Source organism: Crassostrea angulata, chromosome 1, assembly GCF_025612915.1.
Source record: "Crassostrea angulata isolate pt1a10 chromosome 1, ASM2561291v2, whole genome shotgun sequence".
NCBI lineage: Eukaryota > Metazoa > Mollusca > Bivalvia > Ostreida > Ostreidae > Magallana > Magallana angulata.
Window position 1 is genome coordinate 49,540,988 of NC_069111.1, and position 17,374 is coordinate 49,558,361.

The window sequence follows — 17,374 nt, forward strand, 5'->3', positions numbered from 1 at the left end:
TTTGTGCATTCTAGATAGTTAAATACGGTGTACTTTTTATGAATTTTTCGATATTATCTATAAAATTGAACACAATATAAACAAAATACAGATTAATTTATTTAGAGTTTTCATTATAGTAAAAAATAAAAGAGTTTCGCTATTGTAGTTTTCCGCAAAAAAAAACGACATCAGCCTCCTCATTCATATCATCACTATTCAGTATAATAATCTCTCGAACCAAAAGTAGTCCGCACACTCGTGGACAGAATTTAATGAAACATTTTAATAATGATATATTCGTTTGGCCCGGTGGTTTGAGCATGTATATGGTTTAATCACATCAAACCTTTATAACATTTGTGTTTCTTTACTAAAAAACATTAACTAGTAGAGTATTTGTGTGCTTTCATTATGTTATTACACATTTAATTTTTTTAAAATCCGAAATTGTTTTTCGTTCTTATCTTCTTCACTCGTGTTATTCCGCATGCATTCACTCTATATAATACTATATAATTTCTCTATAAAAGGGTTATGCCTGACACTTAAATGCATTATCTCTATCAAGTTATGAGTTCATTAGATACTGTGAAGACAATGAAAATACAATCATCTACCAATCAATGATACATGGAGCAAATAGAATGCACCTTCAAAGGGAGATAATTTAAAGTTCCTTTCCTTCAATGTTAAAATATAATTAAGATTATTGAGATGATCAATGCAAATTTTAGTTACTTTTGTTTATTCAATAATTGACATACCCGGTATAAGATTAAAATACATGTATACATATGGCATATGCTACATACAAAGTCAATCATCATACATCACTCTCAGACTGGCAAGCACAGATAAACGTATCACTGTAATATATATATAAGTAATGTATCTAACTGAATCCATAGGATCCTTTGTATTTAAGATTAATTGACTAGACATCATACTTCTGTTGATTTCATAACTAGCTAAAAACAACCACTGCATACGAAATTTTGAATGAACATTCAAATAACATTATCAAAATTCATTATAATGCCTTTATCATGATGGAATTAGGGTACTGTATACAGGGTTATTTTCGCCCCGTGTAATTTTCGCCCTTCTACACTTTCATCCTGTCTTGAATTCGCCCAGACCCAGTATCTTCAGAAAGATATGATTTGAAACATTAAAATTCGCCCAGTCTTAAATTCACCTGCAGATAATAAGGGTGAAAGGAGCGAAAATAAAACAGGGGCGAATATTTCCTTGTATACAGTATATCATGATAGGGATCTAATCATAATATAGAAAATAAAATATGCAAAGGCAAGAAAATCAAGGAGCACAAAGTAATAATACCAATCAACTAAAATATGAAATATATAAAATATTAATGCTTTAATACCGGTATAAAAATAAATCTGACAAAATCTGTCCTTGCAAATAAATTAAAATTGCTGACTTATATCCCTCTTTTTATAAATAGAAATAACAACACTATAAAAAGAATTTGCAGGCTGGGAAACTCCTGTCACCTGACAAACAAGGTAGTATTGACTTTAAGTGTCTTCTCCAGTGGCTCCCAAGCCCAGAAATCACCTTGACCTTTGGACGGCCACACAAATATAGTTTTGGAGGAACATGAAGGATCCAGGGAGAGGAACTCCTCATACTCTATCGTGTACAATTCCATTTCCTGCTTGATTCAAAATGAGAAAACATCAAAATTAAAAAAAAATATTTACAATCACAGAGGTATTTCCCCCATTTTTTTATTCATGCTGAAACAATGGCCAAAATTGTTATCAGCACTGATCTATGAAATCCTATGATAAATTTGAAAATTAAGTACCAGTATGTCATACAGCATCTGGTGTGTTTCATTATATGAACAGTTCCCCCACCTTGTTTCCACCAAAAGACAATGAAAAATGTTATAATTATGTCCTAGAGTGTTCACAACAACATACTGCATTTTGTTTTTGACTTTTGGTGACTTTTAAGGAAACGTCATCATTTTGGTTAATACACAATTACATCTACCAGTATATCATGGTTTGATCACATGCCGACTGTAATGATCTTCCCATAAAAGCCAAAGAATAATTAATTATTCCTAAATACATTGCTGAAAACAATCATTTTTTTTTTAAAATGGTATACACTTCATAGAACTGGTGAGTAGTTATACTGTTATGACTAGTGTAAAGAAATGGGAGAAATGATAATTAACCAGAGAGGGATTCAAACCCAAGCTTTTTCAATCTCTGAATTTCTAGTCAGGTAGTAAACCAAGTGAGCTCGAGCTCTCTGATGCCAGCCATTGAACCAGTCTGGCCATCATAGTGGCATCACTCTTAAAAAATAATATTTGCCAATTCCTGAAATAGTGGATTTATCTTTCATGAAATCAATTGCAAGCTTACATGCAACTTACTTTTAATGCTCTGTAATCCATATAGTTCTGTAAAATTATACAGAACAGTATCAAGAGACATACGAAGACTCGCAGTACTGTATAATTGATATCCCAGTGCCTACAAAACATAAAGTAATATTACAATTTTATAAAGTTATAACCAAATAGAAGTATCTGTATGAATTTAGTATCTATGAATTTCTTCTAACTACCTTGCTTATAGAGTATTTAAAACTTTTTACAATTCATTGACCTGTGGTGATACCAGTTTATTGACCCTTTGTGAAATATTTCAATGCATCACTGAGCTTTTTGTTGATATTTGGGTCAATTTTATAAGTAATTGTTCAATAAACACCAAATTAGCATGACTACAAATCAAATCTTTCAATGTTTAAAAACATGCAACAGTTGTTGGCACATAGCCTAATATTAATAATGCATGTACATATGTATCTTCTACAAGTTCCAATGCGTGGTAATATTCGGCCAACAGTTACGCGAGAGATGTGGTCATTGAACTTCTTACGTCACAAAGACTCGACCGGATTTAAATGAAAATGTCGAATATGATTGTGGAAATGTTACAAACAGGTTCGTATAACGTTTCATGATCTTGAATCATAATTCGTTACATTTCACAGTTAACAGCTGTCATCATAAAATTACCACATTATACAGTATAATATAGCATACTCATTTTCCACTTTCAATGCTTGTTTCTGAGCGTGAACTTTTCTTGTGCAGTTTTCACCAAAATTATCTTCTATGTTTGACAATGACCATCTACTCTCATCACAGTCTGCACAAGTGTCAACGTCGGCCATTAAATCTGTAAAATATAAAAATGATTGTCGCCCTTTGAAAATCGTATCGGAACACCTCGTGATTTAAAATATCAGGTAACTGGTATAAAACCGACACACACTTTCTTTGGCGGATAGCAACAAAGATGTCAGCAGGCGGAGATACAAATTTCTCTCGAGTGCTCAATAAAGAGCAGAATGGAGTTATTCAAGCTACATTAACAGGTATATTCTTGAGATGGTTAATAACTTGCATAGATTATTGTTACTGAAGATCGAAAGCGAAAGTAGTATGACCAGCATAGTATTAGTATAGTGTATGAGAACAGCTGAGTATATTTAAAATAGATTGATTTATTTCTGCATCAGGGATTTTGTTGCGGCCTGGGAGCCAACGATTTAAAAAAAAAGATCAATATTTTTATGAAAAAGCTTCTTACAAATTCATCTCCGCGACGGTAAATGTGTTGTGTGTATAAAAATGCTTAGGTTAGCAGCTTCGGCATTCGAAGTTCTCAGAAAAAAGAAATAGAAAGTACTGCAAAATATCAATTTGCACAGATGGACAGACCAAATATTATATATTTACTATGGTAGCAATGTTTGTTGCAGTTAAGGAAAAGTTTGTTTAAGGAATATTTTAACAAGAGCTGCCTGAATAACGAGATGTCAGATGAAATTCATGCATGCAACACCTTAGTAGGTCAACACCAGAGGATAAATGACCCAAATGTTTAAGGTCAATTTCACTTTCAAAGTGACTTAACTATCAATGTGTCAACATCGAGTACAGTGTTAAGCCGGTGTGGGTGGTGAGTCAATGGGTTTGTAATATCAGTCAAGGACGAGAAGGGATATCATAATCATCAAGAACCTGCAGCTGCCGAATTTTTAAGAATGCACCTATATATACTAGGTAAATTTTAATTAAGCAAATTGATTATTCAGTGGTGTATAATCTAATATGAAAGAAAAGATATGCACGAATGATATAGTTTTATTTTCTATTGGGATTAGTCAGTAAATTTTGTTGCATTTTTATATCATGTAAATTAAGCTACAATGAAATTTAAACCACAAGTGGATTTGACAATGAATCAGCTTAACTCTGCTTAGCTATTATATTTTGAAAATGTTCATTAAAATAGATTTCAGTTGACAAGTTCAAAAAAAAAAAGCAATAGAAAACTAAGTAAAAAGTTTTGCTACAGTGTATTTATGATAGGTTGGTCGTATAGATGTATTTCTTAATTAATTTAAAAGTGACTTTATGATTCCTAGAAAATCTACAATAAATAAGAAATTAGGCCATGCTCAGGTTATTCTCATTGGAAATCTAGATAAAAATTAATCAGGCTTGTAAATGCCTTTTGTGTGCAATGAACTTTTTTCTCTGAAAATCTTTAGATGCATACCACGAAGTCTACCAGCAAAATATCTGAGGATACTCTGTTGACAGAGATTTTATTGTTTGAAAATATATATATTTACATAATAATATGTCAATTAATCTATGAAGTGAATAATAATGAATTACGCTGCAGTAGATTATTTAATAATTTTAATTATCTGATTAAATAAATTTCTTGTTTCAATTAAAAACAATGGATCATTTTTAAAGTCTGATTTCATATGGTGTTGAATGATAATTACCGGTATAATAAAAATATTTCCTAAAGTTGGAAATTTTAACAGGCAAAAGAGAAAAGCACAGAAAAATATACCGACCACTTCATTGAAATTGATTTGGCTTCATTATTTATTATTTGATGTGTTCTGACCTTGAGTGAAATATTTTATTTGTTTAAAGGTCAAATTTGTCATATAATTTACGATTTTTTTATAAAATTAATATACACTCAGTGATTTTAATTTTCTCTTTTCAGTACTGAATCAAGGTTCTGTCATTCAGGCCAAGGAGGAAATGATGACCATAAAGCCTTTAATGCATCTCTCTAAATCCTTAGGCCAAAATAATATTATTGTTTGTTTGGAATATTGCCTTCTTCCTCATTGAAATAGATAAAAATGAAGAATTTTTTTTATGTGGAGATTTTTATTACTATTTTTAATTTAATTGATTAAACTTCAAGTTTGAAAAATAAAAAATAAATTCCTTCCCTCACTCCTCCAGGCAGCAATTCCAAACAATCATTTTTTGAAGGATGGCCTGATCCATTGGCCACTATGTCTATTCCTATAACCAACATCAACCCAAATATTTTATTGCCAACTAAATAGTGCAGAATAGAGTCACCCTGTGAATCGTATTTTGACCAGCACATCTTTGGGCAGCTTGTCTTAAAGACATTTACAATGAAGTCTTTTAAATCAGACTATTTTTATATCTTTCAGATTTGTACCAGATTACTATGGCCTATGCCTACTGGAAAAGTGGAAAGAGGAATGAAACAGCTGTCTTTGATCTGTATTTTAGGAAAAATCCATTTAAAGGAGAGTTCACTGTATTTGCTGGTCTGGAAGAGTGCATTAAATTTGTCAAAAACTTCAAATTCTCAGTCAGTGGTATGGGGTTTATATTACACATATCATTGCAAATGAAAATTAAAGTTCTTACTTACATGTAAATGATAAAGACAAGTCATATTTGTTTTTTCAACACAGTTATATTTATTTTATTGTTTACATTTTTAGATATCAACTACTTAAAAACAGTTTTACCCGAAAATATTGAGGGTGAATTTTTTGATTATCTTCAAAATCTAACAACTGACGAGGTACGACTAATAGCAATAGATGAAGGAATGGTAGTTTTCCCCAAAGTTCCCCTCATCTCCATAGAGGGACCTCTCCCCGTGGTTCAGCTAATGGAGACACCTCTACTGAATCTCGTTAATTATGCCAGGTAAATTACAAATGTGATAGTACATATTCAAAGTACATTGGTACTCTACATAAAATTAATGTAAATATGCCATGTTTGCTTGATAGATTTTGATACACTAAGGCCTAAATTATACAGAATGTTTGAAAAATTCCTGAATCGATTTAACTTTAATTCAAGAAATCATCGATAATTGTGTCAGATTTGGAACTTTATTTTGTCACACTGTGACATAGATTTAACGCTTTCCTTTGTCACTGGGACTGACACAGATTTATTGATGCTTTCCTTTGTCACCCTGTGACACAAATTTTGACACATTCTTTTATCACACAAATTCTTCATTTTCTTTTGCAGTTTAGTGGCCACTAATGGGATGCGGTTCCGGCTAGCGGCTGGGCAGAACAAGACACTCCTGGAATTTGGCCTCCGTAGAGCCCAGGGTCCAGACGGGGCCCTCTCAGCCTCCAGATACTGCTACATGGGTGGTCAGTCCCATTAATTAACACATTGATTTCTGTTAATATACTGTTTGTTCTTCAGAGAAAAACATTGATTTTCCTTTTGGTGTGTCTGTTTGCTTTAAATTGATTTAGGGTTCACTTAAAAACTCAAGTACATTGACAAATAGGATTATTTAATGAGAGTATTGTGTCCTAGCCAACAACTCTAAAATCAGTAGATTTTTATGGGGATAGATTAATTTCCAAACAGATTTGTAATTGTTATGAAATTATTTAATGTATTTCTCAGCGAATGAATCTCTAAGTCCAAAAAAATTGTTAAATGCCTGTTCTGGCAAATGATTGTGCACACTTTGAATCTTTGATTAGCATCTTCTCTAGATTGGGTGCATTTCTACTTTAAACATTAGGTACAGACAAATTTCAACATAATAAATTATTTCTTAATCTGAAAAAAAAAAAAAATACTAAAACTTGTTTATTTTTAAATTGATGTATCCTACCAATGCTTTCATTTGTATTATATATTCTTATTAGTGGGTCAATTAAACACATAAATCTGTGCCAATTAGGATAGCTGACAATTTCTTTCTTAAAACTTTAAGCTTCTTACGAGTTAATGCTATGTTTTAACTTTCCTTGCACTTTCTTTTGGTTCTTCAAATTGGCCACATTGGTTTTAAATGCTTTCATCCTCTTATAGAGTGTGTAAGGTACTTTATTATAAGTCCCATTGACTTCCCTGGCTTTGTGTTATTGACTAAAAATAAATAATGTGTTTCTGTTTAAGACTTTTTAAATAACTTGACCCCGGTGTCTACCAGTATATCAAATTTCATAAAATTGTTGATTAACATCGGAAGTTTGGACAGAAATTGAACCTATCATTGGGCAATTGTTGGGAAGTTAACTTTGTCACAACTATGATGTTACTTTATTAAACTTCTCTAATACTGTATACAGGGAAGTTTTTGTCTTCGTTTTATTTTCGTCCCTTTTGTCCTCCTTGTCTTAGGACAAATTTAAGACTGGCAAATTTCAGTGTTTTAAATTTATCTCTTTTTAAACACATCTGTGTCTGGGCATATTCAAGACGGCTGAATCCTTGTTTTTATTTATGGTGCATAACTTTTATTTTCAGGGTTTTTTGTATGTATATATGTAAATATTCATCCTTTGAGTTATAATTAAATGTTTTGCATTGTTGTATAGTTGTATGTTCTGAAAATAATCCTCATGTGAGGGAAATTAAGTATGAATGAATGAAAGGACCCTTCCATTATCTTGTTCATGAGGTTAATGATTGATGCTAATTATTAATTATGACCATCATCATTCAAACATGACCATGCATATACATACAAGTTTACTGGTATTTGAGATGCAAAGAGTTCATAAATATATTTTGTTTAATTAAAATATATTTAAATATATTTAATAATTCATAATCAGATTATATTAGACAATTCAAGTGACTTCATGATAAAAATAATTATGCTGATGGAGTGTCTACGGTAAGTGCTGAATAATATGAAACAGAGGATGAAAGGAGGAAGTTTACCAGACAGGATGGAATCTGATTATCGTAGTAGTGTAAACACCAAATACCGGTATATCAATATGTTAAACTTCCTGGATTTTTTAAGGCTGTCCAAAGTTGATTTTACATTTAATATGGCTTGTAATGTGCCCAAAATCATTGTATTTCTTTTTTCGTTCCAAAAAGTAAAACCAAACTTGAAAGATTACCAGTAATAATGAAAACAGGGTTTGTTTATTTGTTTCAGAATAACTGTACATTTTTTCCTAAACCTTATATGTTCATGGGCTACATCAAACATAAAATTTACTTTGAACAGCCATAGGGGATGTCATTGTGTCTGTTACTGTTAATTGAGCTGATATATATGTTATATTTGTAGGTTTTGACGGAACAAGCAATGTGCTGGCTGGGAAGCTGTACAACATTCCAGTGAGGGGTACTCATGCCCATGCCTTCGTCACCTCGTACTCCAGTTTGTCAGATGTCCAGGAGAAGGTGAAAACATTACCCAGCCTGATTTAAATCTGTAACATTATGTTGTAATGAAATCTGATCCCTTATCGAGTGACAATAATACAAGACTAGTATGGTACTTTAATAAAGTCTATGTAAGGTGGAATTATAGTAACTGTTATATATAAGCTTCCAACTCCACTTGATATTAGATCACCTGAGAGGAATTCTCAGCTGAGCTTTGTTGTTTTGGTATTTTTGTCTGCATTTTCATCAACTTAACTCATTTTCAGTTTTTTTTCTTCTAAACTAATCCAAACTTGACATTATGAGTTCCCAGGTTATAAAGGGCTTTCAAATTGATCAATTGAAAGATTATGCCATCCTCTTTGAGACAACATTTTAGATATGACATAGGAGTCTGTGTCTTCCATGGAAATAATTATGAATACACAAAGGGCCTGTATAATAACTCTGAGTATAGATTTTTTTTCTTCCGAAAATTAAACCTACTAATGAACTTGCAAGTTACAGTTAGCATTAAGAGCTGTCAGATCTGGTTTATTCAGACATGTCCTGGAAGAGAAATGGCAGAAATTTAGGTCCTATAATTTTATGACAAAGAATTAGCTGGTTAAGTTTCAGTTTGGCATTGTTTGTCACATTGCTCATGTGAGTGATGTGGCCTATGAGACTTTTGTTAATGATTGGGTGTTACTCAGGTTAGCAATGTGGCCTTTGTCTAATTGATGCATTTGTTATACCCCCCGCAAACGAAGTTTGGGAGGGTTTATATAGGAATCAGCTTGTCCGTCCGACTGTCTGTCTGTTCAATTTGTGTCCGGTCGATATCTTTCTTATGGAGAAACATTAGAAATTCTTACTTCACGCAAAGATTGTTTATGACCTAAGGGTGTGTCTTGACCTTGAACCAAGTTCATTCGGGCAAGGTCAAGGTCACTGACAGAAAAAGTGCAAATTTTGTGTCCAATCCATATCTTTCTTATGGAGAAACATGCAAAAAAGTGCAAAATTTGTGTCCGGTCCATATCTTTCTTATGGAGAAACCTTGGAAGTTCTCAGTTCATACAAAGATTGCTTATGACCTAAGGGTGTGTCATGACCTTGACCCAAGGTCATTTGGGCAAGGCCAAGGTCACTGGCAGAAAAGTGCAAAATTCATGTCCAGTCCATATCTTTCTAATCGACAAATATTGGAAGTTTTTAATTCACATCAAGATTGCTTATAACCTGAGGGTGTGTCATGACCTTGACCCAAGGTCAATTGAGAAAGTTCAAGGTCATTGTTTAAAAAAAAATTGGGCTCAGTATACCAATAATTCAAAATGTTTATATTAAATGGCTGCTTGACATGTGGAATTTTGTTTGATTCCAGTCATGTTTGTTAACATAAGGATGCAAATGTCCTCATGCATAAAGAGATATCTTGAACTAAAATGGAATTTAAAGAATAGAAATTGGTTTGTGTACTCATATTAGCATTAACATTTTTAAAAAATAGAGCAGTTGTTATTTATAAAAAATGGACGGTGAAATAGATTCATCCAATATTTTCTATAATAGAAAAAATACATGAGTTACGATTTTTCCTTAGCGGGGGGTATCAATTGTGAGCTTGCTCACAGTACCTCTAGTTAATCTTGTAGTTGTACATGTATCTTCTTTTGATTATACAGGAATTGTTAAACAAAAAAACAAGTCAGGCAGAAAAATTTACCCCTGTATGTATAAAATGGCAGAAGAAGTTAGCACCTGTGTTAGGTAAAAAAAAGTTCTTATTTTATATAAACTTTATACTGTGTTATCTTAGTACCAGTAATTCTTTTTTTGTATGATGTTTGCTATATATTTTTTTGCATGTTATTACTAGCTATATTTGTGAGGTTATTTTTTTCATTCATGCAAAGTGAAAGACTCAACTAAATTAATTCAACTCAAGCCATATTTGACATTTAATTAGCTGTAGAGGGAAAAGGGCTTTAATCATGATTCAAAATTAATAGCTTAATACTTACCGATAAACATTTATGTCGTAGGTATGTCAGTGTATGTTTTAGATTCAAAGTTAGATTTTCAGTTAACAACTTGGCCTCAATGGCCTGTTGGTTTCTTATCTTGATCCACTTTTTTCTTGTTAATTCAGATTTTCTTGCTGACCAAGCATCAGAAGGGGAGCTAGCCGCTTTCATGTCTTACGCCCTCGCCTTCCCTAATGGTTTCCTAGCTTTGATTGACACTTATGATGTCATCAGGTACATCCTTTTAATTTACTTTGTCTGATAAAACGTAAATATTCATTGTTGATAGATGTTAAGGTATCTCCTATTTATTTAAGGTCTGGCCTGCCAAACTTCTGTACTGTTGCTATGGCTCTGAGTGACTTTGGGTATGAACCCCGAGGAATTCGACTGGACAGTGGTGATTTGGCATACTTATCAACGGTTGTCAGGGAGAAATTTAGGAAGATAGCGGACAAGTACGAGTTTGTATACAATGCATGTATCACTGTGAATAACAAAAATGTATAACACTGCTCTTATTGCTTCATTAATTAGTTAATTAACCAATGTGTAAATTGAGTGATTTGTATGTATGTTAATTGTAGACTACATTAATATATACACATGTATTAAATTTCTTGATTTCCTGCAGATTTGAAGTGCCTTGGTTTTCTGAATTGACCATAGTGGCCAGTAACGATATTAATGAGGACACTATTCATTCCTTAAATCAACAGGTAACATTGAGACATTAGTACAAACATTAATATCAACAACTGAATTATATAATTAATACAAGTACCTACAGTTCAAATAGTATTGCTTGTAGAATTCTGGCACTTGTCGGTCTACCTTTATATGCTTCAGGTATCAGACACTGTAGATTTTATCTCAATGACAGACAATTCAGAAAACTGAAGACTTCTCTGCACCTGGTTGCTGTGCATTGTATGGCTATCTGGTCCTTTACTTTTATACCATTAAATGATAATTGTAGAAACTATTCTAAATACTGTGCATTGTATAGTTTGGAAGGCTTTGATATCTATAAGTGGCTGCACACGCTTAAAAATTAGAGCATTTAAAATGAACAAGTAATTTTTACATGATAAATTCAAGTCCTTTGAGTGAATAACATGTATTCTGTACAATCAGCTACATCAGCCTTATTGCACAGCTTTATTTCAAAGGCTCTACAGTAAAAACCTGCATTGTCTGTTGTAACCAAAACTAGGCCATTACTTATACATTTATCCTGCCAAAACCTTGACTTACATTTATGTACATATTAGTAGTATGTATCCACAGCATTAAAAATAACAGCAGTGAGTGACACCATACATCAATGTCAACATTTAACAGCATTATCAAAAACACAAATGACTAACATCGGTACTCCAACAGCAATGTCAACATTAAATAGCATCAATATAAACACAAATGACAATAACATCATTGACTGAAACAGCAATAACAACATTAAACAACATCAACCTAAATGGCAATAAAGTAGGTCTTCAACATCAACAAAACTAAGAGCAATATGATAATCAACAACAGCACCAACATAAACACCAATAACGATAGATAAACAATATCCATACCAATATCAACAGCAGCATCAACAAAAACACCAACATTAAATAACACTCATACCAGTATGAACAGCAGAATAACCAAACATCAATAACAATAAATAAACAACATCCATTCCATTTACAACAGCAGCATAAACAAACACTAAAAACAATAATAAACAGCACCCATTTCATTAACAACAGCAACATCAACATAAACACCAATAACAATTAACAACATATATACCAGTATTAACAGCAGCATCAACATAAACACCAATAACAATTAACAACATATATACCAGTATTAACAGCAGCATCAACATAAACACCAATAGCAATTAACAACACATATACCAATATTAACAGCAACATAAACATTAACGCCAATAACGATTACCGGTAACAATATATATACCAATATCAATAGCAACATAAACAGTAAACATCATCTATATTAATGTCAAAAGCAGTATGAACATAAGCAACAATAACAATAAACAACACAATACCAATATCAATAGCAGCATCAACATAAACACAATAACAATAAATGACATCCATACCAATATCAATAGCAGCATCAACATAAACACTGCAATAACAATAAACGGCATCCATACCAATATCAATAGCAGCATCAACATTAACACAATAACATTAAACGACACCCATACCAATATCAATAGCAGCATCAACATTAACACAATAACAATAAACGGCATCCATACCAATATCAATAGCAGCATCAACATTAACACAATAACAATAAACGGCATCCATACCAATATCAATAGCAGCATCAACATTAACACAATAACAATAAACGGCATCCATACCAATATCAATAGCAGCATCAACAGTAACACAATAACAATAAACGACACCCATACCAATATCAATAGCAGCATCAACATTAACACAATAACAATAAACGACACCCATACCAATATCAATAGCAGCATCAACATTAACACAATAACATTAAACGACACCCATACCAATATCAATAGCAGCATCAACATTAACACAATAACATTAAACGACACCCAAACCAATATCAATAGCAGCATCAACATTAACACAATAACATTAAACGACACCCATACCAATATCAATAGCAGCATCAACATTAACACAATAACAATAAACGACATCCATACCAAAAACAAAAAACGACATCCATACCAATATCAATAGCAGCATCAACATTAACACAATAACAATAAACAACATCAATACCAATATCAATAGCAGCATCAACATTAACACAATAACAATAAACGACATCCATACCAAAAACAAAAAACGACATCCATACCAATATCAATAGCAGCATCAACATTAACACAATAACAATAAACGACATCCATACTAATATCAACTATAAACATTACAATAAACAACATTCATACCAATATTAACAGTAAACATAAACACCAATAATGATAAATAAGCAATACCCATACCAATATCAATAGTTAACATAACAATAAATAAACAACATCCAAACCAATATCAACATTTAACAGCATCAACATAAACATTTAAATGTCCAAGTAGCGTAGTGGACAATGCACTTGCTACTCACCACTGCGACCAGAGTTTGATCCCCGTGATCGACAGTGGCTGTATGTGATAGGGTATGGCGGTCGCCCACTTGGACACGTGGGTTCTCTCCAGGTACTCCGGCTTCTTCCCACATCAATGACCGACTCGCGCTAACATCAGTGCCAACGAGAGATTAATATAAGCTGTAGAACTTGCTTATCAATCGTTGTAAAATAAATAAAGTTCAGTTTTTATCAACATAAACACCAGTAGCAATGAAATAAACAACTCTATCCACAGCTAAATCATATTGAATAACCAACTTGCTTAAAGTTGTATTGAAAAAATGTCAAAAAATTTATTAAGAGAGATTGATACATATTCTGCAATCAATGAAGGAAAACAATTAATGCCATTTTAAATGAATATTAAATGGTAATTGCTCTTAGATGTTTTGTAAAAAAAATCAATCTGAGATTGTTCTTTAAATACATGTACAATTTTTTTTTATAGTTTTAGAGAAAATACTTTTATGTGATTGTACTATCGAAGCCAAATTAAGCTCAAATCATGTATATTGTCCACAAGATTTTCATACCTTTATATTAGTTCTGATTGGTTTTAATAGGGTCATGAAATAGACAGCTTTGGAGTTGGAACTCATCTAGTCACTTGTCAGAAGCAGCCAGCTTTGGGCGGCGTATACAAGGTAAGAAAGTAATCACAATATTGTACTCTAATCATGGCCATGTTTGACTATATTGTCCTTTGGACTTTAGTTGTGATATGTCTACAAAATTTTTGTTCAAATGTTAACTAATAATATTACGCACATAAGGAGAGAAAAAAAAAGTGTACCTTATTAATTGCAATTTTGCATTATCGTAACAGGATAAATAAATCTTTGTACAATGGTTATAAGGAACTGTGCTTTTGACTTTCATGATTTCTTTCATTATCTTCAGCTGGTGGAGATCAACCGGACACCGCGGATAAAGCTGAGCGAAGATGTGGAGAAGGTGACCATTCCAGGGCGGAAGCAGGCCTACCGCTTGTTTGGAGCGGACGGTCAGTGACCCACTTCTTTGTGAATGGGCAGTGTGTCTTCTGTGTGTAACTTGTTTGCCATATTTGCACCAGGAATGGGAACTTCAGCTTTTATTGTTACAGATAATAAATTCCCAGCTGTATGCCATCACAGTACAAAACATTTTGAATTATTTTAATCAAGAAATGAAACCCTCGGTGTTTATTTTCAGGTAATGCTCTGGTGGACCTGATGATGCAGCCATCTGAGGAGCCTCCTAAACCCGGACAGAGAGTTCTGTGTAGACACCCATTCCAGGTCTGAGTTATTAATTGTTTAACTAATCTTTAATTAATACATCTAGGGACAGGGGCTAGGTATTCCTTACATCAGGACAGCTTTTAATAGAGCTTTTATACAGGAACCTTTCACATTTACTTATGTGATACATGCATGTAATATTTTGGCTGAATTGTACATGATGTACCATTTCTGATCTCAGTGAATTTCCAAAATGGAAATAACTTGTATTCAAAATTGTTCGTATGTGCTGAGAAAACTGAAGTTGTCAATGCTTATGGTATATTGCAGTCTTCATCTTGATTTTCAATTCAGTGCCATCTTAATTGTCTTATGGGTATTCCATTTGAGACCCAGTCAGATTAAATGTTTTAACAGGTTCAAAGCCTCATTTGATAAAGTTAAGTTGATATAAAAAACGCCCAGTGAAATAAGTCTTGATATTTGTCTGTTTTACCTGCAGAAGAGTGTATCTGTGTTTAATGTTACTTTACAGGAATCTAGAAGGGCCTATGTGATACCTGCTAAAGTAGAGCTACTCCATAAATGTTACTGGGACATGGGCAAGGTAATTTTCAATGTAGAGAAATGCAGTAATTACTTTTACAAAGTGAAGAATTGAATATAGATGCGGAACAGCTGTGACTATTCTGACTTTTCTTTAGAAGTCAGAAATTCTACTACAAATATGAGAATTAACAATATAGTGTTTTATTTTCAATAATGTTCATAAGTAAAAAATACCTGTCTCTCTTATTGATTCGAGGCCTATGAAATCCTGCTAACTGAAAATATGTTTTACAATGTTTACCCCGGTACATGTATCTCAAAATCATTTAGTTACCCATCTACAGCTACTTAAAACTTTAGGTGGGATAGGGAAACATTTTGTGATTACATATATGGTCTTATTTATGCTGTTGCAGAAAACAGTGATCTTTTCAATAAAATGTAATGATTTTTTCTACCAAACCACCAGTATTGTAACTACATGCATATCAAAATTAAAGGTAATGAAATGTTCAAATTTTGATATAGAATGAACGCTACATTTTTGTTCATTGTGGCCAGTGTTGGCAAAGTGTTTAACAGACACCTTTAGTTAGGTCACCTGATCTGATTATTGTAGTAGTGAGTGTTTCTTGTAAAATTATTGTCAGCCATTTATCATCATATTCATATTGTTACCTTTCTCACTTTAAATCTCCTGTTTAATACCGCAGTGTAAGATTCATGGAACAAAACTAGACCTAAGGAAACCTTTTGAGGAAATTTGGTCAAGAATGCTATTATATGAATGAGATATGAAGTAATTTCACATTTTTTGGGTGATTAGGTGGTACAACCATTGCTTTCACTGTGTGACCTTAGAACCAAGGCCCTCAACTCTCTAAAAACCATTAGAATTGACCACAAGAGGGTGCTTAACCCAACACCATACAAGGTATTAAATGTATTGAAACAGTTCAAATATTTTAGTCAGAAACTGTGTGTATATTTACAGAAGCATTTTCATTATCTTATAATTTAATCAGTAGAATTGCAATAGAGTAAGGAGAATGTCATACATTCTTTGTGCTGAAATGATATTTGTAGATGATTATATCTTGATGACAGTTTAATATCAGATGTTATAATTGTACCAAAAAAATTATACTGTTTAATTAAGAAGTGTCTTTATTCTTAACCAGACTTTTTGTTGTTGTAATTGTAGGTTTCAGTTAGCAGTCAATTATACACCTTTATGCATGAACTGTGGCTACAGAATGCCCCAATAGGAGAGCTGTCCTAGACTTTTACCTCCTGACCTTAAGGTCAATCCTACTAATTGTCCAATCAGGATTAAGATAACAAGACCAGCAATACAGCCATTTAGTGACAAACCACTGAATTGTGGGGATAGTTTTTATTGTGTATACCGTAGGACGTCTTTGCTCCCGACTTCATGGATAATCTGCTGACTCTACAGACCTTGTTTTGTGTGCAATATTTGTAGTAATATTTTGTTCAAAATATATTTGGATTACTTTAATTTCTTGTCAGGACTATGGATATTACCATCATGTTATATTTTATGACAACAGTCAGGTTTTATGATTTTATAGAATTTTATATTTTTAGTTCACTTGAAAACAATCAGTTTTACATACTGTATTATTTTCTGTTACCAATGACAGTTCACAGTGTGAGTTATATAGATGAAGTGCTGTTTAATTGAAAGATCTAGTGATCTTAATTTATTTGCAGTTTTAAATTATTACCTATGAGGTCATGCCCTTATGTATGTTTGTGTCTACAAGTAAAATGGTAGAATATGCAAAAGCAAACTTGGACCTCTTTTAGAACTTTAAGGTACATGTACTTTATTTGGTCACTGTATTTAAAGAAACATTCCTTCTCT

The 17,374-nt window shown here is 32.6% G+C and overlaps 3 protein-coding genes across 6 annotated transcripts in view; 1 reads left to right on the forward strand and 2 right to left on the reverse strand.

Annotated features, from left to right (window-relative positions):
• The window catches only part of LOC128172065 (uncharacterized), a 170,813-nt gene that overhangs the window by 138,539 nt on the left and 14,900 nt on the right, over positions 1–17,374 (reverse strand). The gene's annotated exons all lie outside the window — the stretch shown is intronic.
• On the reverse strand, positions 697–3,218 carry LOC128172049 (uncharacterized). Of its 2 annotated transcripts, none has more exons than XM_052837830.1 (3): positions 3,083–3,218; positions 2,405–2,504; positions 697–1,663 (listed from the first exon to the last, which is right to left on the reverse strand). In XM_052837830.1, the coding sequence occupies exons 1-3, from the start codon at positions 3,211–3,213 to the stop codon at positions 1,499–1,501; spliced, it is 396 nt and encodes a 131-aa protein (XP_052693790.1). In that variant the 5' UTR covers positions 3,214–3,218; the 3' UTR covers positions 697–1,498. The 2 variants fall into 2 exon arrangements, with proteins under 2 accessions (XP_052693790.1, XP_052693783.1); XM_052837823.1 differs by having other exon boundaries at positions 698–1,666.
• Positions 2,621–17,096, forward strand: LOC128171961 (nicotinate phosphoribosyltransferase-like). Of its 3 annotated transcripts, none has more exons than XM_052837746.1 (15): positions 2,621–2,980; positions 5,548–5,718; positions 5,848–6,058; positions 6,395–6,525; positions 8,424–8,539; positions 10,195–10,279; positions 10,662–10,770; positions 10,854–10,994; positions 11,171–11,255; positions 14,275–14,355; positions 14,612–14,714; positions 14,906–14,991; positions 15,470–15,541; positions 16,310–16,417; positions 16,688–17,096. In XM_052837746.1, exons 1-15 carry the CDS (start codon positions 2,941–2,943, stop codon positions 16,763–16,765), a joined length of 1,617 nt encoding a protein of 538 aa, XP_052693706.1. In that variant the 5' UTR covers positions 2,621–2,940; the 3' UTR covers positions 16,766–17,096. The 3 variants fall into 3 exon arrangements, with proteins under 3 accessions (XP_052693706.1, XP_052693701.1, XP_052693713.1); XM_052837741.1 differs by lacking the exon at positions 2,621–2,980 and adding an exon at positions 3,261–3,417; XM_052837753.1 differs by lacking the exon at positions 2,621–2,980 and adding an exon at positions 3,702–4,108.